General features: G+C 40.4%; 1 protein-coding gene across 2 annotated transcripts in view; it reads right to left on the reverse strand.

The window, feature by feature from the left end:
• hmgcll1 (3-hydroxymethyl-3-methylglutaryl-CoA lyase-like 1) overlaps positions 1 to 20,592 on the reverse strand; it is a 33,988-nt gene extending 13,396 nt beyond the window's left edge. The window contains exons 1-7 of one of the 2 annotated variants that reach the window (XM_056260175.1): positions 20,467 to 20,592; positions 17,939 to 18,016; positions 14,440 to 14,547; positions 14,210 to 14,305; positions 13,817 to 13,914; positions 9,841 to 9,904; positions 9,341 to 9,529 (exon numbers count right to left, since the gene is read on the reverse strand). In XM_056260175.1, coding sequence (XP_056116150.1) covers positions 9,341 to 9,529; positions 9,841 to 9,904; positions 13,817 to 13,914; positions 14,210 to 14,305; positions 14,440 to 14,547; positions 17,939 to 18,016; positions 20,467 to 20,562 — 729 coding nt within the window. In that variant the 5' untranslated portion in view covers positions 20,563 to 20,592. Of the gene's footprint in view, positions 1 to 9,340; positions 9,530 to 9,840; positions 9,905 to 13,765; positions 13,915 to 14,209; positions 14,306 to 14,439; positions 14,548 to 17,938; positions 18,017 to 20,466 lie in introns of both variants that reach the window. The other variant, XM_056260174.1, reaches the window with a different exon arrangement.
• Between the last annotated feature and the right edge of the window lie 6,441 nt (positions 20,593 to 27,033).

The following is a 27,033-nucleotide window of genomic DNA, read 5'->3' on the forward strand; positions in this document are numbered from 1 at the left end:
AGAATGAACCTCATTGGTTCTTGCAGAAGCTCAAACGTGCTGCGTAACACTAGAATGAACCTCATTGGTTCTTGCAGAAGCTCAAACGTGCTGCGTAACACGAGAATGAACCTCATTGGTACTGGCAGAAGCTCAAACGTGCTGCGTAACACGAGAATGAACATCATTGGTTCTTGCAGAAGCTCAAACGTGCTGCGTAACACGAGAATGAACCTCATTGGTTCTTGCAGAAGCTCAAACGTGCTGCGTAACACGAGAATGAACCTCATTGGTACTTGCAGAAGCTCAAACGTGCTGCGTAACACTAGAATGAACCTCATTGGTTCTTGCTGAAGCTCAAACGTGCTGCGTAACACGAGAATGAACCTCATTGGTTCTTGCAGAAGCTCAAACGTGCTGCGTAACACGAGAATGAACCTCATTGGTACTTGCAGAAGCTCAAACGTGCTGCGTAACACTAGAATGAACCTCATTGGTTCTTGCTGAAGCTCAAACGTGCTGCGTAACACGAGAATGAACCTCATTGGTTCTTGCAGAAGCTCAAACGTGCTGCGTAACACTAGAATGAACCTCATTGGTTCTTGCAGAAGCTCAAACGTGCTGCGTAACAATAGAATGAACCTCATTGGTTCTTGCTTAAGCTCAAACGTGCTGCGTAACACTAGAATGAACCTCATTGGTTCTTGCAGAAGCTCAAACGTGCTGCGTAACACTAGAATGAACCTCATTGGTTCTTGCAGAAGCTCAAACGTGCTGCGTAACACTAGAATGAACCTCATTGGTTCTTGCAGAAGCTCAAACGTGCTGCGTAACACGAGAATGAACCTCATTGGTACTGGCAGAAGCTCAAACGTGCTGCGTAACACGAGAATGAACATCATTGGTTCTTGCAGAAGCTCAAACGTGCTGCGTAACACGAGAATGAACCTCATTGGTTCTTGCAGAAGCTCAAACGTGCTGCGTAACACGAGAATGAACCTCATTGGTTCTTGCAGAAGCTCAAACGTGCTGCGTAACACTAGAATGAACCTCATTGGTTCTTGCAGAAGCTCAAACGTGCTGCGTAACACTAGAATGAACCTCATTGGTTCTTGCTGAAGCTCAAACGTGCTGCGTAACACGAGAATGAACCTCATTGGTTCTTGCAGAAGCTCAAACGTGCTGCGTAACACTAGACTGAACCTCATTGGTTCTTGCAGAAGCTCAAACGTGCTGCGTAACACAAGAATGAACCTCATTGGTTCTTGCTGAAGCTCAAACGTGCTGCGTAACACAAGAATGAAACTCAATGGTTCTTGAGGAAGCTCAAACGTGCTGCGTAACACTAGAATGAACCTCATTGGTTCTTGCTGAAGCTCAAACGTGCTGCGTAACACGAGAATGAACCTCATTGGTTCTTGCAGAAGCTCAAACGTGCTGCGTAACACTAGAATGAACCTCATTGGTTCTTGCAGAAGCTCAAACGTGCTGCGTAACACTAGAATGAACCTCATTGGTTCTTGCAGAAGCTCAAACGTGCTGCGTAACACTAGAATGAACCTCATTGGTTCTTGCAGAAGCTCAAACGTGATGCGTAACAATAGAATGAACCTCATTGGTTCTTGCAGAAGCTCAAACGTGCTGCGTAACACGAGAATGATCCTCATTGGTTCCTGCAGAAGCTCAAACGTGCTGCGTAACACAAGAATGAACCTCATTGGTTCTTGCTGAAGCTCAAACGTGCTGCGTAACACGAGAATGATCCTCATTGGTTCCTGCAGAAGCTCAAACGTGCTGCGTAACACAAGAATGAACCTCATTGGTTCTTGCTGAAGCTCAAACGTGCTGCGTAACACGAGAATGAACCTCATTGGTTCTTGCAGAAGCTCAAACGTGCTGCGTAACACTAGAATGAACCTCATTGGTTCTTGCTGAAGCTCAAACGTGCTGCGTAACACGAGAATGAACCTCATTGGTTCTTGCTGAAGCTCAAACGTGCTGCGTAACACGAGAATGAACCTCATTGGTACTTGCAGAAGCTCAAACGTGCTGCGTAACACAAGAATGAACCTCATTGGTTCTTGCTGAAGCTCAAACGTGCTGCGTAACATGAGAATGAACCTCATTGGTACTTGCAGAAGCTCAAACGTGCTGCGTAACACGAGAATGAACCTCATTGGTTCTTGCAGAAGCTCAAACGTGCTGCGTAACACTAGAATGAACCTCATTGGTTCTTGCAGAAGCTCAAACGTGCTGCGTAACAATAGAATGAACCTCATTGGTTCTTGCAGAAGCTCAAACGTGCTGCGTAACACAAGAATGAACCTCATTGGTTCTTGCTGAAGCTCAAACGTGCTGCGTAACACTAGAATGAACCTCATTGGTTGATGCAGAAGCTCAAACGTGCTGCGTAACACGAGATTGAACCTCATTGGTTCTTGCAGAAGCTCAAACGTGCTGCGTAACACGAGAATGAACCTCATTGGTTCTTGCTGAAGCTCAAACGTGCTGCGTAACACAAGAATGAACCTCATTGGTTCTTGCTGAAGCTCAAACGTGCTGCGTAACACGAGAATGAACCTCATTGGTTCTTGCTGAAGCTCAAACGTGCTGCGTAACACAAGAATGAACCTCATTGGTTCTTGCTGAAGCTCAAACGTGCTGCGTAACACGAGAATGAATCTCATTGGTTCTTGCTGAAGCTCAAACGTGCTGCGTAACACGAGACTGAACCTCATTGGTTCTTGCAGAAGCTCAAACGTGCTGCGTAACACGAGAATGAACCTCATTGGTTCTTGCTGAAGCTCAAACGTGCTGCGTAACACGAGAATGATCATCATTGGTTCTTGCTGAAGCTCAAACGTGCTGCGTAACACGAGAATGAACATCATTGGTTCTTGCTGAAGCTCAAACGTGCTGCGTAACACGAGAATGAACCTCATTGGTTCTTGCAGCACATTAAACGTGCTGCGTAACACGAGAATGAACATCATTGGTTCTTGCTGAAGCTCAAACGTGCTGCGTAACACAAGAATGAACATCATTGGTTCTTGCTGAGGCTCAAAAGTGCTGTGTAACACGAGAATGAACCTCATTGGTTCTTGCAGCACATTAAACGTGCTGCGTAACACGAGAATGAACATCATTGGTTCTTGCTGAAGCTCAAACGTGCTGCGTAACACGAGAATGAACCTCATTGGTTCTTGCAGAAGCTCAAACGTGCTGCGTAACACAAGAATGAACCTCATTGGTTCTTGCAGAAGCTCAAACTTGCTGCGTAACACAAGAATGAACCTCATTGGTTCTTGCTGAAGCTCAAACGTGCTGCGTAACACGAGAATGAATCTCATTGGTTCTTGCTGAAGCTCAAACGTGCTGCGTAACACGAGAATGAACATCATTGGTTCTTGCAGAAGCTCAAACGTGCTGCGTAACACGAGAATGAACATCATTGGTTCTTGCAGAAGCTCAAACGTGCTGCGTAACACGAGAATGAACCTCATTGGTTCTTGCAGAAGCTCAAACGTGCTGCGTAACACAAGAATGAACCTCATTGGTTCTTGCTGAAGCTCAAACGTGCTGCGTAACACGAGAATGAACATCATTGGTTCTTGCAGAAGCTCAAACGTGCTGCGTAATACAAGAATGAACCTCATTGGTTCTTGCTGAAGCTCAAACGTGCTGCGTAACACGAGAATAAACATCATTGGTTCTTGCTGAAGCTCAAACGTGCTGCGTAACACGAGAATGAACATCATTGGTTCTTGCTGAAGCTCAAATGTGCCGCGTAACACTAGAATGAATCTCATTGGTTCTTGCAGAAGCTCAAACGTGCTGCGTAACACAAGAATGAACCTCATTGGTTCTTGCAGAAGCTCAAACGTGCTGCGTAACACGAGAATGAACCTCATTGGTTCTTGCAGAAGCTCAAACGTGCTGCGTAACACGAGAATGAACCTCATTGGTTCTTGCAGAAGCTCAAACGTGCTGCGTAACACAAGAATGAACCTCATTGGTTCTTGCTGAAGCTCAAACGTGCTGCCTAACACGAGAATTAATCTCATTGGTTCTTGCAGAAGCTCAAACGTGCTGCGTAACACGAGAATGAACATCATTGGTTCTTGCTGAAGCTCAAATGTGCCGCGTAACACTAGAATGAATCTCATTGGTTCTTGCAGAAGCTCAAACGTGCTGCGTAACACAAGAATGAACCTCATTGGTTCTTGCAGAAGCTCAAACGTGCTGCGTAACACGAGAATGAACCTCATTGGTTCTTGCAGAAGCTCAAACGTGCTGCGTAACACGAGAATGAACCTCATTGGTTCTTGCAGAAGCTCAAACGTGCTGCGTAACACAAGAATGAACCTCATTGGTTCTTGCTGAAGCTCAAACGTGCTGCGTAACACGAGAATTAATCTCATTGGTTCTTGCTGAAGCTCAAAGGTGCTGCGTAACACGAGAATGAACATCATTGGTTCTTGCAGAAGCTCAAACGTGCTGCGTAACACAAGAATGAACCTCATTGGTTCTTGCTGAAGCTCAAACGTGCTGCGTAACACGAGAATTAATCTCATTGGTTCTTGCTGAAGCTCAAAGGTGCTGCGTAACACGAGAATGAACCTCATTGGTTCTTGCAGAAGCTCAAACGTGCTGCGTAACACAAGAATGAACCTCATTGGTTCTTGCTGAAGCTCAAACGTGCTGCGTAACACGAGAATGAACCTCATTGGTTCTTGCTGAAGCTCAAACGTGCTGCGTAACACAAGAATGAACCTCATTGGTTCTTGCAGAAGCTCAAACGTGATGCGTAACACGAGAATGAATCTCATTGGTTCTTGCAGAAGCTCAAACGTGCTGCGTAACACAAGAATGAACCTCATTGGTTCTTGCTGAAGCTCAAACGTGCTGCGTAACACAAGACTGAACATCATTGGTTCTTGCAGAAGCTCAAACGTGTTGCGTAACACGAGAATGAACCTCATTGGTTCTTGCAGAAGCTCAAACGTGCTGCGTAACACAAGAATGAACCTCATTGGTTCTTGCTGAAGCTCAAACGTGCTGCGTAACACAAGACTGAACATCATTGGTTCTTGCAGAAGCTCAAACGTGCTGCGTAACACAAGAATGAACCTCATTGGTTCTTGCTGAAGCTCAAACGTGCTGCGTAACACAAGACTGAACATCATTGGTTCTTGCAGAAGCTCAAACGTGCTGCGTAACACAAGAATGAACCTCATTGGTTCTTGCTGAAGCTCAAACGTGCTGCGTAACACAAGACTGAACATCATTGGTTCTTGCAGAAGCTCAAACGTGCTGCGTAACACGAGAATTAATCTCATTGGTTCTTGCTGAAGCTCAAACGTGCTGCGTAACACGAGAATGAACCTCATTGGTTCTTGCAGAAGCTCAAACGTGCTGCGTAACACAAGAATGAACCTCATTGGTTCTTGCTGAAGCTCAAACGTGCTGCGTAACACTAGAATGAACCTCATTGGTTCTTGCAGAAGCTCAAATGTGCCGCGTAACACCAGAATGAACCTCATTGGTTCTTGCAGAAGCTCAAACGTGCTGCGTAACACTAGAATGAACCTCATTGGTTCTTGCAGAAGCTCAAATGTGCCGCGTAACACGAGAATGAACCTCATTGGTTCTTGCTGAAGCTCAAACGTGCTGCGTAACACTAGAATGAACCTCATTGGTTCTTGCAGAAGCTCAAACGTGCTGCGTAACACGAGAATGAACCTCATTGGTTCTTGCTGAAGCTCAAACGTGCTGCGTAACACAAGAATGAACCTCATTGGTTCTTGCTGAAGCTCAAACGTGCTGCGTAACACGAGAATGAACCTCATTGGTTCTTGCTGAAGCTCAAACGTGCTGCGTAACATGAGAATTAATCTCATTGGTTGTTGCTGAAGCTCAAACGTGCTGCGTAACACGAGAATGAACCTCATTGGTTGTTGCTGAAGCTCAAACGTGCTGTGTAACACGAGAACGAACCTCATTGGTTCTTGCTGAAGCTCAAACGTGCTGCGTAACACGAGAATGAACCTCATTGGTTCTTGCTGAAGCTCAAACGTGTTGCGTAACACTAGAACGAACCTCATTGGTTCTTGCAGAAGCTCAAACGTGCTGCGTAACACAAGAATGAACCTCATTGGTTCTTGCTGAAGCTCAAACGTGCTGCGTAACACTAGAATGAACCTCATTGGTTGTTGCTGAAGCTCAAACGTGCTGCGTTACGCAGTATTCGTTCTCGTGTTACACGAGAATGAACCTCATTGGTTCTTGCAGAAGCTCAAACGTGCTGCGTAACACGAGAATGAACCTCATTGGTTCTTGCACGCCAAGCAAGCTAGATTGAGCTTCCATTTATCATAACTGATGTGTTCGTTGATGAATATGTGAATAAAAGCCTAAATTTAATCTGTTCATCACATAAAGTGAGCAGACTAAACCGCTCAATTCATATGGATTATTTTTACGATCTCTTTATGAACTTTTTGAAGCATCAAAGTGGTAGTTGGGTAGCTGTCAATGGAGGATCAGAAATCTCTCAGTTTTCATTCAAATATCTTCATTTGTTTTGAGTCTTACAGGTTTGGAACGACATGAGGGTGAGTAAATGATGACAGAATTTTTATTTTTGGGTGAACTAACCCTTTAAGCTCTAAGGGGGCAATCAGTATCTTTATGATCTATGCAGTTATACAATATAGAGAACAAAGACAGCATTAAACTAGAACAGAGTGCCTTGCAGTGTAGTTAACTATTTTTTCAAAAAGACGTTTGCCTGTTAAACACTGTCAGTTTTGAGTATATAGCAAACTACGTCCATAACTGCATTTAACATTAACTAAAACAAAGTTTGTTTTATATTAATAAAAAATAAAAAAATAAAGTAGTTTGAATTCCGTAACCAACCTCCTTTTTTCTACAAAACATTAAAAACAAACAGACAGCCAGAGAGTTAAAGATGAAGTTAATCAAGTGTGGGTTTCGGAGTGCTTTGTTTTCAGTTGGTGGGGTTTCATCGCTCATTTTCATGTCTTTTGAAAAAGGACCCCTGTCATGCCACACAACTCACAGAAAAAAAGTGAAGGAAATTCATGGGCATTTCTGTGGCGCACCGACCTCAGTTAGGATTACACCGTTACAGCTGGAAAGAGACGGATAAACAGTCCGGCTAAAAAGGGGTGGGAGCCAAGGATGGAATATACTAGAGCATGGGGTTTTCCTTTTCCCCAGTCTCCCTCTGTTTAGTAGCGAGTGATGAAAGGATAATTTTCCCCTTGCCCTTTAAGCGCAGCATTGTCACAGAGTTCAACGGCCCTAGCGACAGATGAGTTTGAGCCCCCGAGGGCCCCGCTCTAGCCTCCATCTCGTGGGCTTTGTCAAGGGCCAAGCCACTGTCATATGAAACAGACATCTAATAGGTAAGCCTTTGTGTCCACCCCTTCACATCTGCTGACCCGCCCAGCCCCCAAAGAGCATTGGCGTTCTGCGAGGGAAGACAAACTCAGAAAGAGTTCACAAAGGGCCCTGGAGAGCTGATAAAGCCATGCCAGTGTTATTTCTGAATTTCGACCGCGCTCTGTGGTTTAAGGTTCATGAAAATTAAACCACAGGAAGCAATTGTCTCATAAAAGCGTATAGTCGACACATTCAAATACGCCTGGCAGTGTTGTGTAAGCATATTTTGGGTGGTATCTGTTGTTGTTGTTCTGTGCTTTTTTTTGGGTGAAAGTACAAAAAAAGTGTTTAATCGCTGTTGTTCAGTAGTTTTTGTTATGCTCCCTGGAGTGCTGTGTGTGTATGTGAGGTAAGGTGGTGAGAGACTGTGAACTTGTGGTTCAAGTTTCTTTATTACTTCCCAACTAACATGGAACGTTCTGTGGCTAACGTGCTGCAAGGTTCTCTATGAACAGTTATGAACAGGTTAATAAAATGTTTAGTCAATTATAGATTATCTTTTTCCTGAAACATTACAGTTTTATTTTTGTTTCAGAATGTTCAGAGAACGTCCAAAAGTAATGTTCTCATGATGTTCGCTAAATTATAAAATTGAATGTTCCCTTAACGTTCGCATTTTTAAAACATTTAAAAAACAGTACGATTTGAACGTTCAGAGAACATTCAGAAACAACGTTTTCCTAATTTAATGGGAACATCAGAACTCATTCTTAGAACATATTATTTTTGTTAGCTGCATAGATCCAAATGCATGCCTTGAGATTTCTTTTGTATTTAAGTCTGAAATGATATGCTCTGACAGTGATTTTAAATAGTTGTGATTACACAAGTGCACGATTACACAAAGGCAGATGTGAATGTGTTACCAATGCATTGCCATTCACATACATATTTTGTGATCCTTACATTTTTGTGGCACTAACAAATTCACTACTCAGGGCAACAGTTACCTTCAAATGCCTGTGCTATTAAACTGTATGTTTTATTGGGTTGTTGTAACATCCCTTGCGGCAACATTAATATTGCAATATGTACTTGTGTTGCGCTATAAAGTGTAGTATTCACCGTTGTCAAACTGACAATAGAAGAAAACAATTTCCTTCTATATTGCCCATGGCATAGTGATAATGTGATTTGTGATTGTTGCATCATGAATTGTGTTCAAACCGCAACATTGGGTGAAATCGTGCTTGCGTAGCAGGATATGTATGCATTCAAAGTCTGATAAAGCCTGATACAGTTGTCAGGCTGATAGCATATGCTGTTTTATTGTGATATATGACTATACAGGTGACATACAGTCAAACCAAAAATTATTCAGACACCAGGTATAATTTGTTATATGTTTACTAGTGGGTGCAGGACACTATAGTTCATTTAAGTGAGGATAGCAAAATAAAGTAAACTGTGACATTATTATATACATTATATATTATACCCAGAAATTCTTCATTCAGAGACTACCAGTAAAATGTATAAAAATTGGGGACCAAAAATTATTCAGACACTTTGACCTGACCATGTTTTGCTAATGCAACCTTTTTACACCACAGACTGAACAAAATTAAGCATTGCTTGGTAATTGGTTGAGCTAAACTGGTATTATCTAATTGTGTAATTTAACAGCTGACAGATATTCAACATTATTCATCTGTGAGAGTCTAACAGAAGGACGGACAAAACCAGTGAAATATCAACTGATTTGATAACTCGTCATATTTTATTACCATATACTATTGCCAATAAACTGTGATAATGTGAGAAATGTTGAAGGTGTCTGAATAAATTTAGGTTTGACTGTATATGATGGGTTTTTTTTTTACAATATCCCCTTCTCCCAAATCCCGTGTGCATGTATGAACAAGGCGCCTCATGATTGTGAGCACCTCACCTGCAAAGCAATGAGAATGTTGGGCAGCGCTTGACCGTAAGTGTCGTGGCAGTGCACCGCCAGTGCGTCGACGGGCACCTCTGTCAACACATCGCTCAGCATCTTGGCCATGGAGCCCGCGGTTCCTACGCCAATGGTGTCCCCCAGGGATACCTCATAACAGCCCAGCTCAAACAACCGCTTTGCCACCTGGGCCGGAACAGAGGAAAGCCATGAAAACACTATCCCCTCTGGAAATATAAACAACATGTAGGCCTGCACACAGAGAGCTCATTCTGAGCGGTAGAAAAGCACTGCCGTGTTTCAAGCGTCATGCAGGTTTTTTAGCAAACATCGTAATAAGGGCCTTGTGGGACTATGAAAATTGTGGGAAGAAAAAAATATGCTGAGAGCTCAACACCCAGTGAGATTGATCACATACTGGAAGGCCCATTTAATTTCGCTTCGGGCTGTTATACACTGAACAATTCTATTCGGACTGACCGATGCAACGTCAATACCTTTGTGACTTGTGACGGATTTACTTGTCCCTCATACGGACAGCCGAGAGCACAGGAAACGTACCTGGAAAGAAGAGAAAGAACTGTGAGAGGTGAAGTTCAGCAGTTGTAGGATATACAGCTTCGTGCTCTTGTGGTTTGACAATACAAACAGTCATGCAACATAGGGGAAATAACGCCAAGTGCTGTTTCACTGCAACCGCAAGTAGAACAGTCCACAGCGGCCAGAACTGCTCTTGCAACGGATTACATCTATCACGAAATAATACAAAATGTTCAGCAGCAGGCTAAACATATGGTCGGTGCCAAACGGTTGTGACAAATAGTACCAATAGTGTTGACAGTAGGAATGAGAAATGGTGGAGAGCAACGTACAAGCTATATGTGCTTTCCATATGTGACGGAAACATGTTCTGCTAGAAACAGTGAACAAATAAGTGAAAAGTTGAAAATGTTTCTCTTGGGCTTGTGGTCGTCAGACGATACTTCTGTGTGCTACCAGGATTTCCGTGGAGTCTCTTCTTGAACATTAGGCGTCGAGTCACATTTGCCAGAAAGAGTTCGTCAGACTGAAGTGACTGCTCTCCGTCGTTTTTGATTCCGTAAAAAGCAGAGGCTAAAAACTCTGCACACATCTGGACTTGTACTTGTAACTGATACAAAGCACCACACTGCATGCACATCTGGAACTTGAATTATTTACTCATTAATTCTGGAATAATCTCATGCTGCTCTGGTGCCCCATCTCAAAACCTCAAAGGAGAACAGTCCAAAAATATAAGTACAACAATAAAAGAAACCGCTGGTTAAACCAAAGGAACTTGCTTATATAACGAATGGCTCCTGAAAATGTCTGTACTCCAGTAGTTATTCAGCACAGAGACAATCATCTGTATCAAGTGTCATTATATGTTGCTTAATTTATGAAGCATTCAGTTACTAATAGGAATTACGATTTTGGAGGAAAATTATAACAATCAGCATTGCAGAACATACAATCAAGTGAGCAAGGGTCAAACCTACAGCTATCCAGTAACTACTCCAGACCGTCAGTTTGCCAAACCACCCCTTTGATTAATGGTGTACACAAAAAGCTCTGCCAATTTTGAAAACATGCCATTTTCAAAGTTCCTCCAAGGAGGTTTTCAAAACCTGCTGACAAATCCTGCATGAATTCCATGTTGGTCCAGGTTGGTTCATGCTGGTTAGAGCTGGTATAGTGCTGGTCTAGCTGATGGACCAGTATAGTCTGTTCTCAATCAACACTGAGCTGGTGTAGCTGCTCCGCCAACGGTCCCACTTCCCATGCTGGAAACCAGCAAACCAGCATCCCATGCCAAACATACCTTATGATGGTGACCAGCAGTGCTGGATTTTTCAGCAGAGATAGTCAATTCTGGTTTTAGCTGTTGCATTATCTCTTCTACTGATTATGAGTTTACAGTCTTGCCTACAGTCATTCCTTTACCAGTCCAGATCATTCTTTGCTTTGAGTAACTAAAATCTACAACATCCTTTCTATCCTTTATTCCAGACAACCAGTTTCTGCATTGGCGTTTGTATCATTGGCAGATTGTTGTGCTGATTCTCATTCAAAATTAGCGTTAAAGTGCACGTAATGAACACTAGCTTAGTCCTCAAAGGAAATACTGGGTCTTCCTGTTTGGTTGCTGAAATGATCAAAGATGAATTTCCAGAATAAATTGAATTGAGTAAATTGAATAAATTGAGTAACAGAATTGCTCATATAAACAAATGTTAAGTAGTGTCTCAGTACAGGTGACTATCCCTGTGGAGTACAGTGTTGGCAGCTTATGGAAGACAGACTCTGAAAGAAATCTGCAGAGAACTTTATTTCTGCGAAAAATGCAAAGTTCTTCACATCCCTTGCACTTTCATTTATTACAAATTCTGGAAACTTTGATTATGTTCAATATGAATGCTCTGGTTGATGCATCTACCATGTTTAATCTGTGCCCCTAGATATTCCCCCAAAATCAGAATGAGATCAATGCCGTATTAGTCGACTCATGATTAGTCCTAAAATAGGCTGAAATCCACTACACAGCTTGTTGTATTACAAATTTATAAATTGCTAAATCTAGGTTCAATACAATCGTATATAAACTGAGTAAGTAGAGTAGATTGAATTTAGCATTTGAGGTATAGATGATGATTATATCAGCTGTTAAACAGAGTTTTCCAGCAAGAGATTCCTGCCAGTCCTGTTCTCTCTATTGTAAGTTAAATGAGTCAGATTACTGAGACTCTCACCCTTCGTCTTTAATGGCTCTTGGAGCCCCAGCCCCAGTCGTTGAATAGTTAGGCTGATTGGATTATCATCTATGCATTTGAATAGTTATGCTAATTGGATTAGGATTGGTAACACTCTAGAGTCTAGGGCAGGTTCCTAAACCTGTATACTTCATTTGCATGCTTTGTTTAAGGTCGTCACCCAGGTGCTTTGTCTCCATTTCTAAGCACTGCCCTCTAAATGTATATAAACTACAATGTAAAGTTCCCTTAGTCAGACTAGGATGACTACAGTAACGCACAGCGAAGTCCTCAATAAAGAATAACTTCTGCTTGAAATATATCCCAACGTCTCCTGGTCTCTGCTTCGTCGAAGGAAAAAATTTCCAACAAGCTACTGATCCTTTATCTACTCGAAATCCCCCCCCCTTTTTTTTGTTTCACAAGTTTCACAAGCCTGCTCATCCATTCTTAATAGTTAATGGTAAACAAATTTGGCTTTCTATCCTCGAAGGAGGCTTGAATCTGAGGCTCGGTTCAAGCTCAGAGCTCAACCCCCCTTTAACAGTACTACGTAGAGGGAGAATGAGAGAAATAGAGGAGGAGATGGGGTCGTGGAGGGATGCCAGAAGAATTATCGCTGGGACGGAGCAATAATTATATACGCTTGTAATTATGATGGACAGAACTGAATGATTAGGCTTCTCCCGAACCTACATTTGGAACTAATTTAAACACATTCCTTGATCATTACCTGGATCAGAATCAGTACCTGACGAATGCTGACCAGGGGTATGTTTCCCAAAAGCATCGTTAGCCAACTTTGGTCGCAAGTTCCGTCGTTATCAGCATAGTTCAACGAGTCGGTCCCAAAACCATAGTTCTAACAAACATTCACAAACAGCACCGCAAATTTATCAAAATAAAAGTCACAACAATGAGCGCGGCTTACGTCACTTCAGAGTTCATACTGCCGGTGCGAATGCAACGGGAAAAGGTTCCTATGGGAACCGTTAGTTCTCAGGGAAACACCCTGGTGGTTAGTTCCTAGAACTAAGTTCTTAAAACTATCTGGTGCGAAAGCCCCTTATGGTTATCCTGGTAATACCAAACTCTGCTACTTCGCTTTGCTTCGTAGACAGAGTCTGGAATAGCATAATTGAAAGTGTTTTCTTTCTCGCAGGGGCAGCTTGTCTGAAGTATAAAATCATTGGTTACCCGTAAGCCACCTCCATTCAAAATGTTTAACAAATACTCTTCTTGTTCGGGCTTCAGTTTGCAAATGCCGGGAATATTCTCCACAACAGAGCGAATTGCATCCCGTATCTCCATATCCGCGGCCGTTTTCGATTTCCCTGACCTAAAATACAATCTTAAACTCGGCGCTTAGCTTCTACGTCACGGTTCTCAGCCCGCCCTCTGTTCGTTGATTGGCCGGCTGTTTTCAGGCCGGAGGAAAACTGAGAGATATCTCAGACTGAGTACAGAAGCGAACTGAAATTGAGCAGAAGTACGAAGTCTGACGCAGTCAGGCTACGTTATGGTGGTGAGTTATGTTGTTTTACTGGAAACACACCCCTGATTTGCTTTCGATGTTAGTGTCAAAGTGGAAGTTCACATAATGAGCACTGGCCTAAATACTTAGAAGGAAGCTGGTGTCCACTGAACACACCCGCGCACTGGAATGCCTTCGTGTTTGGCTGCGGAGATGACCTGCTCGAACCTCTGCAGACTCTCCTCTATAGAGCAGTTGATGTTCTTCCAGCTAAAAGTCTCCGAGGCAGAACCAAACACTGCCACTTCAGTAGCTCCTGCTGCAACCTTTAACAGGAAACATTTAATCAAGTCTGTGCTTATAGATGTTGGCTTGTGAGTACAACTTGCTTGATTAGCAAGGAAAGCAATTAACAGAAATGGGGTAAACATTTACAAATAAATGGTACAAGATGCAAAGGTTGTTCACTTATGCAAGGTAAAGGGGCAGTGGAAGCGTAGGCAGAGCGCATGCATAAATAAAGTGGTTTATTATACACGAAAAACATCATTGACCTGGCATGGAAGGTAAATTGGAAATGTCACTTGTAAATAAATGTAAATGATGCAAATATTTACTTACAGCTGCCTGGAAGCCCTGAATATTGGGAGTCAGAACCGGGTATCTTACGTCAGGAGACCTTTTAATCCCTTTCAACACTGCACTGTGGTCTGCCATCTGAAAAACAAACCGACAAGAAATTATGCTCAAACTTTATCCCACAAATGCAGTTTTTTTAACTGGTGCTTTTGTGCGGATAGAAAAGCCAAAATGCCAACACGGTCCCGAGGATCACGGTTGCACCTTATTACCTGAGCAACCCACTTTGAAGACACAAAGCTAGTGGCTTCGATGACAGGCAGACCGGTCTGAGAGAGCATGTCTATCAGCTGGATTTTGACTTCTGTCGGCACTATTTCCTGCAGAAACACAATGACACAAAAGTCTTGGGTTTCTATGAACACATCCAGGGAGCGTGCACATCTGTGAGCCTCAACAGCACCACACTATTGAGATGAATAATTTATTTGCCACTATAACTGAATGAATCGTTTTTCTGTGAATATATACAATAGGACAGTACTGTACCTACTAAACTCAAACCAGGCTCAATGGAAAAACATGCCTGTGGCAACATTTCTGAAAAATGATACTTCATTGCTTCATGCCCATTCACAACATTTTCACAGTGAAATATCCAGTGAAAGATGTTTATAAGCATGTTCATTTTTATAAGTGCACATACAAATTTATATTTAGTATATTGGTTGTTGTACCAACATACATTCACAGCAGTTTAGAAATGAAATGTTAATGCTTTATCACATTTAAAAAGAGACAACCTACATTAAACCCTACAGTCTTAAAAGTAAAAGTTCTATATTTGCATCCATGGTTCCCAGTGTTCCCGGTATCGCATTACAAGTAACTTGAGTTATGTAATCAGATTACTTTTTTCAAGTAACTAGTAACGCAATACTTTAAGATTTACAACAAAATATCTTGAGTTACATTTTCAAATAAGTAACGCAAGTGACTTTGTTTGCCCATGTATAGACGGACAGCTTGTCCCCATGTGGAGAGGATCGTGAGTAAGTACAGAGGCGTTGTGTGTGAACATGATTGCTATAGTAGTTCTAGACTAAATGAGAGCTGGCATTTACTCATCTCACTTGCAAAAAAAAACAAAAACAGTATTACTCAAAATGAATAAAAACAGTGAAATGCAATCTCAGAATATTATGCAAACCTAATTAAATATATTAAATTACACTAATATACTTTATGTACTTAATCTCACTTTATTAACAATGTCTTTTCTGCTGGCCTTCGATGATCCACTTCAATCATACTAATAAGCAAAAATGAAGTTAGATAAACATCACATTTGTGTTTCATTTAAAAAAAATGGATTACTGAAGTAAGTTTGTTGAACTTTCTTCTCCTGCATCATATTCTTCTTCAATCCAGAATAGCAGAACCGTTCAAGTTTTTTTTTTTTTACTGCGCCCTCTACTGTATAGCTGTGAATTTGCATTTCCTTCAGCCTGGCTTATTCATTTAACTTTTGGTGTGAAAGGGCCTTTACATTTGCCAAAAATTAGGGCTGTCAGTTAAACGCGTTATTAACGGCGTTAACGCAAACCCATTTTAACGGCGTTAATTTTTTTATCGCGCGAATAACGGTCTATTTGGCCTAGCAAACTTTGTAGTTTTTTTCACATGCTTTTGCAACAGGACGCAGCATGCGCCGAAATGGATACCAATAAGATTCTGAATTGAAAGTTTACTTTTAAAAAGTTGCCAAATGGTTCCATTGACGAGACCAAAGTGATCTGTGTGTTTTGTCGTTGTGAACTGATCATCATCGCAGCACGTCCAGTCTGAAATACCACTTGATGATGGCCAAGCACACACACACACACACACACACACACAGCTGATGCGAATTCTCCGCCCCCTCGTCAATATCAGGACCTCGTCAGTATTTCTTTCACCCTTTTATTGATGGACAGTGTTACATTGTGTGAGAGATTATTTGCTCCAAGTGAGAATGTTAGTGTGAAATTGAACACAGTATACGCCAATGTTGTTTTCAATAAAAAACATTTGCACAAAGCCAGCCGATCCACTTTTCCATGTTGATAAGAGCATTAAAATGAGAAAAAACAATGGGACAAAAATAAATCAAGAGTCATTTAGAATAAATACAAATGTGTGATTAATCGCGAGTTAACTATGACATTAATGCGATTAATCGCGATTAAATATTTTAATCGTTTGACAGCACTACCAAAAATATAACTTTTTTTGTTGTTATTAAAAAAGAAACAAGCAAGCCCAGCCAAGGTGAGAAAAAGTAACGCAAAAGTAATTTAACATATTACCATAAAAAGTAACTAAGTAACGTAATTAGTTACTTTTTTATGGAGAAAAAAAATATTGTAAAGCATTACTTTAACAAGTAACTTTCTCTGACAGTCATGGATCCATAAAGAACATCCATAGAACCTTTCCAATGCACAAAAAGTTCTTTAAAGTAGAAAAAGGTTATTCAAGATGTTCTTCACTATGAAAAAAAATGGTTCTTTTAAGAAATGTTGACAGAAAGGTTTCTTGTGGAACCAAAAATTGGTTCTTGTCATGAAAACCCCCTTTTGTAACCTTTATTTCTAAGAGTGTACACTAAACCTAACCAATAGAAAACATGCGATAAAAACACATTTGCTGAAGTAACCATGCCATATTAGCTTTGAGCACTTTTATGGGGACTTTCTGAGACTCACACCGAGTGATCCGCATGCCTGTACCAGGTGAGCTACTGAGCAAGTTTACTCTGTTAGAAAATCCATACATTTAGAGCTGGTTCTGTGATACAACTGTCAAAAGCTATTAGTTTACAAATCATTGCATCACGGTAAAAGTGTTTTAAGGTTATAATGTAAAATGCGTAGTGTATCGAATGCAAAAATGAAGGTAGAGGCGCATTTTTCCAATAAGCCCGTGTTGGATAAGTCATTCTAAAGATGTGTCAGAATAAAGCATGTAATTTATGAGCTATCTGGTGGAAGTACATCATGTTTCCTCTGAGAATTGGGTTAGAGACGAACATAAATGACTTAAGTGGGGAACTTGAGAGGTGAAACCATGCTGATGGCCTGGGTCTGTGGTGGAGTAGTGAGTCTGACGTGATTAAACTCAAGGTTATGTGGGGTGCGGACTGGATCGACTCCATTCCTAGAGCTTTCGAACAATGGGTTTTTGGGGTTTGGACGGATGGGGCAGTGAACCGAGGTTACCCCGTGAGTCAGTCCTAGAGCTCCTCAGGTCCGATTTTAGGGGAAAATCGGGTCCATTGGAGACGTCCAATAGATGTCTTATAGGCACGCCGAAAGAACCACAGACACAGTGTGATCACCATGGGGAAATCTCAGAGTAAAACTGGGAGTTGTGAAAAATATGATACACCATTTTGCCAGATGAGAAGTGTATGTATCTATCTATATCTATCTATCTATAACTGTTTTCATTTTCCTTGCTTTTATTTTGTGATTATTTTAATTCCTTTCTGTAAAGCACTTTGAATTGCCATAGTGTATGAAATGTGCTATATAAATAAACGCCTTGCCTTGCCACCATGTTTTGTGCTCACCAATGACTTTATCATGTGAACCGGGTGTGATTCTCTGTATGACACAACTGCTCAATACATTTATGCCTTTGGGTTTATGTTTCAATTTGTCTTTTATTTGAATGGAGAATGCTAATAAAACACATGCTACAAGCATTTTAGAAGTGTGAAATCTCTACCTTCTCATTTTGAAGCCCATCTCTTGGTCCAACCTCCACAATTTTGACATGAAGTGGAAGCTTAGGCAGTTCTGAACACTGTGAATTGAAAAATAATTAGGAAGGAAGGACCATATAACAATTTCACAGAGCTGTACGGAAAATCTGAGATGTGGATTAAGACACTTCCTTTGTCAAATGGTGCGTTCAACTTCATGTTTTAAATCTGGTCTTCAAATCCTTGCCAGGTCATTTATGACATAATGCGCACTGGTCGCAAGCATTTCCTCTCTTTCAATGGTAAAACCAAAGCTTAACCTTTGAATTCGGTGAGTCGCATTACCAAGGGCCAATGCTGTGTTTATAGAAGATTTGAATGGCTATAAAAGCTCAGCCTCTTGATACTGAAACGCTCGCTTTGAGGAACCGCACAGTTTCTTTAGAGTCGAGTTTGGTTTAATTGTGCTGTCGAGGAGGGAGGAAATGGATGTGTGAAAGGAACGATAAAAAAGTTCTTTGTAAGAAGTTTCTGACAGTGCCTTGGGTAGATGGAGGAGGAGCGATGAGGTTTGTCCCGTTATCACCCCGGGCCTGCCGTTAGGACAGCCTATTAAATTCACTCATAAATCAAACTCGCTCTCTTTTAACTCGCCGCTCAAGCCAGAATTGCAGGCTTCGCTAGAAATGGATCAAGCTTTTTCTTCTTATCAACTAAATAAATTAGACCAAGAAACTTTAGCTGTCTTTTGTATTTTTTAAAACATTTCTGGTCTGCGTTTTTAAGAGGAACTTTCAAGCTTAATTAAAAAATTTAAACATCGGAAAAAAGTGAAATGACCGTCATTTTTATATTAGTCTAATTGAAAATCATGCTTTCTGGTTTAAACCTGTTTTATTCAGTTTGTATATATATATAATAAAAAAAAAATAGTAACACTCCCTATATATATATATATATAAAAAGAAAGAAAGAAATTAAAATATTCTGTTTAAATAGTATTTTTGCTTGACGCCGTGTGCAGAACATATACTGACTAGACTATACATCATATTTTAATTTGTTTATTGAATTTTTTTTTTTAGTACATAAAAGAAATTATGATGCATAATAAAAAAGACATCACAATAAACATTAAGTTCTTTCTAAGAGAATATTCCAGTCTTTATTGATTAACAGTGTGTGTGTGTGTGTGTGCGTGCGTGCGTGCGTGCGTGTGTGTGTGTGTGTGTGTGTGTGTGTGGCCTGGTAAACCCTACGTTATGGGGACAAAATGTCCCCACAAGGATGGCAATATCCGAAATCCTTGTTCGTGTGGGGACATTTTTTGGTCCCCATGAGGAAATCAGCTTATAAATCATACTAAGTGATCTTGTTTGAAAATGTAAAAATGCAGAATGTTTCCTGTGATGGGTAGGTTTAGGGATAGGGTTAGGGTAAGGGAATAGAATATACAGTCTGTACAGTATAAAAATCATTATGTCTCTGGAAAGTCCCCGTGTGTGTGTGTGTGTGTGTGTGTGTGTGTGTGTGTGTGTGTGTGTGTGTGTGTGTGTGTGTGTGTGTGTGTGTGTGTGTGTGTGTGTGTGTGTGTGTGTGTGTGTGTGTGTGTGTGTGTGTGTGTGTGTGTGTGTGTGTGTGTGTGTGTGTGTGTGTGTGTGCGTGTGTGTGTGTAAGATGAGAAAATGGGGAAGACTTGATAATGTTTAATGTTCAATCCTGTTGTGATTGCAGAGTTTTCTATATAGGCTGAGGACACAAAGAATATGTTATTGCTGCTTAGTGCTTACTATACTTAAAATTGTGGACTTTGCATTCAGTATTCTAACACAGTATGTGCTATTGCTTGTAAACAGCCAGCTAGCTAATTGAATTAATGAAATCCTGCTTGGGGACCTTGAGACTACTTCATTTGATCACCTAACACTAACTTCATTTGATGATGTATGAAGTTATATTAACAAACTGTGATTATTTAAATAGTGTAAATCCAACACACTTTTTTTCCCACTGTATAGCCTTAATAAATAATATTTTTACTCAGTATGAATAAAAATGTTGGTCTTTAGGAAAATAAATATTTTTTAAATTAATATTGAATCAAAATGTAGGGTTTAAACAAATCTATAAATACAGCTTGAGAAAAAAACAATCAAAAATCTTTTCTTTTTTTTTAAAAAATGTCAGTGTTTCAATCCCAGATGAACCCTGTAAATGACATCTAGGTATAGACCTGCCACCGTGTCATTATACAGTGAAAATGCATAACTTTTGAAGTGCGAAACAATGGCATTTGGCATAAATAACAGTCACATTGCACCTACTTGTGGAAAAGCACCATTTTGTGATTAAACACAAGTACAAAGAAAATTTGAGAGCTCATATGGAGATGAAAAGTGAATAAAAATGATATATGCACAAATTCTGCATATAATGTGTAGTTTTCTGCCTAACACTGTGTTTCACGAGGGTCAGATCATTCTCAGCTGCTCCTTTACGCGACTCCATTGCTATATTTCCATGCATAAATCTTGCAAAAACAGACCCCCACCTTCTCTTCCCACAGGAGCCGTGGCAACCAGGGATGATCCCGCAGGAAAGTCTCATAGCTCAGACAGTGCTTGACCGCAGTGGAGACGTTACCCATCCGGCTAGCACGACCCGCTAGCCCAGCGCTGTCCCCGGATGACACCTGTAGAGATCAGAGCGCCGATGCCTCTCAGCATCGCTTCGACGGGCTCGGGATGACTCAGCTGTTACCATGGCGACCGCATCCCTGCCTCCTGCGCACAGTGATGTCAGGAGGGGGAGGGAGGAAGACGTTACACAGCATTTTGTTGGCTTTAGACTGACAGCTCCCGCTGGGATTCTCGGCTCTAACCACAAGCTGCTTATGTTCCTGCGCTCGGCTCCCCTTCCCAGCGGAAATCTCCAGCTCCAGGGAAATACGCTCTCTTCATTGATCTCCTGTGACTGCGGAGCTCATGCTTCTCAATGGCCGGCCGTGGCTCTCCTGCCAATGTCAACTGTGCTCTGTTATAAAATCTCTCTGTAAAGCCCGGCCGCAATTTACTTGTGAAAGAGCCATTCTTCCTGGCCCAGGTGCTCACAATAGAGAGGTTTAAGGAAGCTCTTGTGCTGAACTCGTCCTCAGTAAGAGGCCGGTGTGTGTCGTGAGAGGGTGTGTGTGTGTGTGTCGTGAGAGGGTCTGGCCTCTCTCTCACGGGGGGGAATGCAACCGGACGCATTTATTAGGTATCAGCATTTCTCGCATGCATGGCAGAGGCTGATAAATCATAAAGAATAGCAAAACATGTTCGGGGTTCAACACTTCTTGGACAATGAATAGCCATGACTTTTCCATGACCTCTGAAGTCATTTCATTACGTATTTGTTTTAAATATATATATATAATATACTGCGACCTGTAAACCACTTCGAAGACTCACTATGTTTGCAAAAATGTTCTATGCTGGACAAGAAAACATTTTGTAAGTAAGCAAGCTCGACGTGTGCTTATAGTTATTAAATGTGCACTTCATATCATATTTTTAAAGATGATTGATATTTTTTATATCAGATGATATTATCAAAGAAAATGCCTCTTAAGTGTAACTAAACGGAAAACACTTTCATAACTGTTTCTTAGCAAACAAAGTGCACTTAGCAATGTCAAATAATTATTTTTTTTGCTTTATAGTTTTAAATCATTGTTTTAATAATCTTTTGTCTTGCTTTAAAAAAGTACACTTTAAAATCAGTTTTGATTTGTTGACTAACTAAAGCACAAGCCCTTGAATATAATCCTATTCAATATTACATTTAAAGTTAATATATTTGAAATGGCCTCAATTGCGACTTCATCACAAATGCAAACATAAAAAAGCAGCTAATTGCATTTAATAAACGGTAACACTTTCTATTAAGTGCATGCTTATAACGAATTATAGCCCCATTTATACTTAATAATAAGTAGTATTACTATTCTATACATTTATAATACGTATAAACAAAAGTTTATCATACTTAAAAACAAGTTTAAATTGAGCTATAATTCATTATAAGTATGGACTTCATAAAAAAAGTGTAATACATTTTAATTGAACTGCGATTGATTATCGAAGCACACTGCATTCAGCTCGCAGTGAAGGGCATTATTTTATAATATTTCTGTAATAAGGACTCTTTAAAAACATGCTAAACTTCTTTTACACATGTGGTTTCTTTGGGTACATGTACATGACAATGATGTACTGAAAACGGAAAAGGTTTCCTTTGCATTTTTTACGTACAGACGACGCTATTGTGAAAACGGTAACGCTTCATTTTACAGTACTTACGTGTACTTACAGTGTACTTACCTAGAAAGTACTGGCTAATATAAGGTAAGTACATGGGTTAGGGGTAGGTTCAGGGTTAGTACCTAGTTATTACCCAGTAATTATAATTACTATAATAAGTACATAGTAATTACATGGGTAACAGGACTGTAAAAGGAAGCGTTACCGTGAAAACATGGATCCACAAAAACGCTGTATTATACATGCCAGGCCAGTAGATGGCGATGCCACTTTGTAAAGAAACGCTACACGTCTATAGACTGAACACGTAATACGCATGCGCATGACTTCACTGTTTTCACTAATCCGTGTTTTTGTACTGTAGACAGAGACAATAACGGTATCTTGTACTTTGAAACCATCCACATGTAGAGAGCTTTGAGCACCCAGAAAAGCGCTATATACATGTAACAGATTATTATTATAAACCCATCTTCAAAAGTTTGCATTTTTAGGCCCCCAAAACGCCATTGTCGTGTAAATCAACGGCCAAGCGCATAAAAAGTTGAACGTTTGCAGTTGAGAACGGTGTCGTGTAAACGGCCCCTTTGAGTGTCTCTACCAGTGTTGGGGAAAGTGACTTTGAAAACTAATGCATTACAATATTGCGTTACTCCCTTAAAAAGTAACTAATTGCATTACATTTTTTGAAAAGTAATGCATTATTACTCCATTACTTCCATAGAAGGAAATGCAGATTCACACCTGTACAGTAGAGGGCGCCGCTCAAACAAACCTCTCAGCTGCTGTTCTTCTGGAGAACTGAAGAAGAGGATCCAGGAGGAAAAATGTAACACTTTACCAACAAAATTTTTTTTTGTCATTTTTGCTTATGGTTTAACTGAATCATCGAAGGTCAGAAGCAAGTATATTGGTCAATAAAGTGAGATTAAATGCATAAAAATGTATGCTTTATTTAACATATTTAGTTATTGGAGGTTTGCATAGTATTCTGAGTCTGCATTTCACTGATTTGATTCATTTTGAGGAATACTGAATCATTTTTTTGTGCAAGTGAGATGAGTAAATGCACGCTCACATTTAGTCTAGAACTACTATAACCATCATGTTCACACACACACACACACACACACACACACACAACGCCTCTGCACTTCGATTTGTCTCAACATGAGGACAGGAGCTGTCAGTCAATAAATGGGAAAAAAGTAACTTGCGTTACTTATTTGAAAAAGTAACTCAGATATTTTGTTGTAAATTTTAAAAGAAATACGTTACTTTACTAGTTACTTGAAAAAGTAATCTGATTACATAACTCAAGTTACCTGTAATGAGTTACCCCAACACTGGTCACAACAATATTTGCTTGGCCAATAATCTGTTTGTCTGACATCACAAATGTGAAAATTCTCTGAAATGTTAGCCAAATTAAATGCAAGGACAGACCATTAATCTTCTTAGTTGCATTTACATATATAGTCTACATACTAATTTGCACAGACTTTCCTACTTCTCTCTGAAAGCATGTGATCCTGGAGCTGCCGGGACCCTTCTGTGGCGGGGTGTGTGTGTGTGTGTGTGTGTGTGTGTGATTCAGAATTGCCCCCAGCTGGAGTTTGCCGTATTAGATCTGTGTCCCTACCGAACCATTTAGCGTTTCCTTTCCTTGAATGCTCTCTAACTAAAAGGACAAAAAGTGGACATTCATCTTGACAAATACCAGCTGTCGGGGTTCACATCAAAGAGGTGAGCTGCACCTTCAGGGCATGCTGGGTAATGTAAAGTAACACAGCACAGGTGAGCGAGTGTGGGGGCTTTTCCCAACTTCTTTTATCATCCCAAATGTGCTCTTGTCAACATTTAGCCAGTGAGCATGACAGCAGGATGAAATGTTAAATAAAGCACAATTTCATTAGCCATTACCTGAAAGCATGGGTTATTTTGGCCGCACCAGATGTTCGTCTCTTTTTACCGTATTCCTCCTGCAATTGTAGATGATTTAGGAGCAGACTCCTATGCGTTCTGCACAAACAAATCCTGCTGGGTTAGCTTCGGGCCTCTCGCGAATTAACCTTTGCCTCTGTGAACTTAAATAGGTAAAATATTTATGCTTTGCTGTCTCTTGTAGAGTAATCACTGGTGGACTATCTATGGGGCGCACCGTCTGTTTTCCCCACGGGCCGGTAGATTTGTGGGCTGGCTGTAGACACCGAATTTAGATACAAAGTAAATATGTAAAGATTTTAAAGGGATAAAAGGTCAGACATCATCTGAAAGCCACTGAAACCACAGTAGCGGATCCACAATCTACTCTATCACACATTTGTGGCGGTTTTACGGGATTGTAAGGTTTGAATTTATGGACATTTTATTGCTTTTGTACACTATATAAAAGTTGTACTATGTTGCCATCCATATTAAAGGGGTGATGATATGCATTGTTTTAAAATGTTTCTTGAGGTTCACTTAGTGTTAATAAAGTTTAAACAAATATATATGCGGAAAAACTTTTATTTTCAACTCTCATTCTGACCGTCTGTCTGGAATGATCCGTTTTTAAGGCGCGGCTCCTTTAAGGCTTGTCAGTAAACGCACTGTTGTGATTGGCTAACATCACTGCATAGAGACAGTATCAACTCCCACTCTCTGTTGCAGTGCGAAAGTGATTGGGAAATATTATCCACATAAAAATGTCATTTAAAGATAAAGCATTATGAAATCATTTACTTACGGTTTGTGATCCTGCTTCATCTAACATTTTATTTTACAGTGTCCTTGTTACATATGTTACATGTACTTACCGTAGTAATAACAGTAAATTATGCATAATTACATGCAACTAACCCTCGACCAAATCCTAACCCTACCCTAACCCTAGAGTAAGTACATGTAGTTGCCTACTATTACTCCGTACTTAAATATATAATTACATTGTAACAATGACACCTTAAAATAAAGTGTAACCAAAGTTTCTAAGTGACTCTCCATTACACTGTGCCTCGTTTACATGCAAAATGCTCAAACATATCATTTTCCAGTGTATAGGCGAATCTCAGCCATTAAGTGGCTGAACCCCAGTGGGCGGGGCCTGAGGTGCGATGATGTATAACTATTGGTCAATGTCTTGCTCTGGAGGCGGGCATATGCAAATGTATTTGCAAATGTGACGTCACAGATCCCCCTATATCCAAACATGTTGTTTTTGGAGCTTGATTAAATGATTTGTTTATAATGGAGGAAGTTTTAAACTATGAAACTTGCAAGATGATTTCTCATGACATGATCCCTTTAAAATCTGTCAATTAAAACCACTAAAGAACTGGGTAAGAGGGCTGTTGGCGGGGTCTCTGGCCCTTTAATGAGGAGGAACGTAGTCATTGAGGGTCCACCCATTACATTTTGTGAATTGAAGCAATAGTTTGTGTTCCCGGTCGGCAGTCCATCGTTGAGTGTAACTGATGACATCACAGTGAGTCACACACTCTCAACCACTCTTGCTTGTAGATTTCACAAACAATTACCAATAAATGTAGCCTGGTTAAAACCAGAGCATTCTCAGTTGTAACTGAGTTATGGTCTGGCAAAGCGTCATAGACAAATCATTTCCAGAGGGGCGTCACCAACGGACGTCACGGATAGACCTAAACCCAATCAGAGCGATGAAGGAGATGACGTATGCAGAGCGGCGGAGAAACATCTCCGAGTGTTGTTCTTTGCTCGGTTTTTAACTAAAAGGAAACGTTCAAATGGCTTAAAACAGACGCGATAGCTGATTGGAACGAGTGATGTTCGACGGCGGCATCCATCTTTGTAATGTAGGCTACAAAATCTGCTTCAAAATCCCAGCGCTGTCGTCATTGTGTAAAGCCCGCCCCAACGTTTCTGATTGGTGCCGTGATTTCGGCGGATTGGAAATGGGCTTGAATGAGCTCTTTGCCAGACTAACTTTCAGAGCAAATCTAAATTTGCCGGAAGTTGTCTGGGTTTTTCCAAGCTACAATAAATGGCAAGTAACACTTTAAGTCAAAGTGGCATTTAGAAGTATAAAACCTGAAGGGGTGAGCGGGACACAACCTAACACGGGCTAGTTGTCACACACTTGTTTTAAATACTTCCACACATGCCAGTATGACAAAACTTAGTGTATTTAGTTGCCATATGAAAACTATATAGAGAAAAAATTCTTAAATCTTTGGAAGATATCACTGAACATTTATTTAACCATAGCAAAAGTACATTTCTTACTTATATTAATCATCATCTCTGTTTTTGTGTTTATTTAAAATTAGACAAATCTGAAATTATTTTAATCTCCAATTTGTTATTTAACAGTTGAGATCTTTCTCTGATGCTGATCTAACAGCAGAAGACACTCGCCGGGTTTAAATCCCAGTTGTGCAGGCGGGGCATGTTGTCACCCGAGTGAGCCCCTGATATTATATTCTATACTTTTTTAAATTCTATTGAGAAACCATGAGAAAAAGGTGAATAAAGACTTGAGAGTCAATGTCCAGAAATTATTAATGTTTTGTACTATGTTGTATAGCTGTGTTTTCCGGTGTGTTCTTTGTCAAACCGAAAAATATGTTTATTTTTAATTATAAAAAAATTGGCATTATTTTATATGAAAAAGTTTATTAAGAAAATATTTTAGTTTGGATCCTTTTTTGATTAGCTCAGATAACATTTTAATCTGTCATATGGTCATGTTACAATGAACTTCCCCACTTCCATTCTTTCAGAGTAAATCAGGAAAAAAATATACACTGTATTAATAAAACAAAACCACATAATTGTACTAGACATGTGTGAAATTA

Source organism: Rhinichthys klamathensis, unplaced genomic scaffold (genome assembly GCF_029890125.1).
Source record: "Rhinichthys klamathensis goyatoka isolate OS25496 unplaced genomic scaffold, OSU_Roscu_1.1 h1tg000174l_1, whole genome shotgun sequence".
Taxonomy (NCBI): Eukaryota; Metazoa; Chordata; class Actinopteri; order Cypriniformes; family Leuciscidae; genus Rhinichthys; species Rhinichthys klamathensis.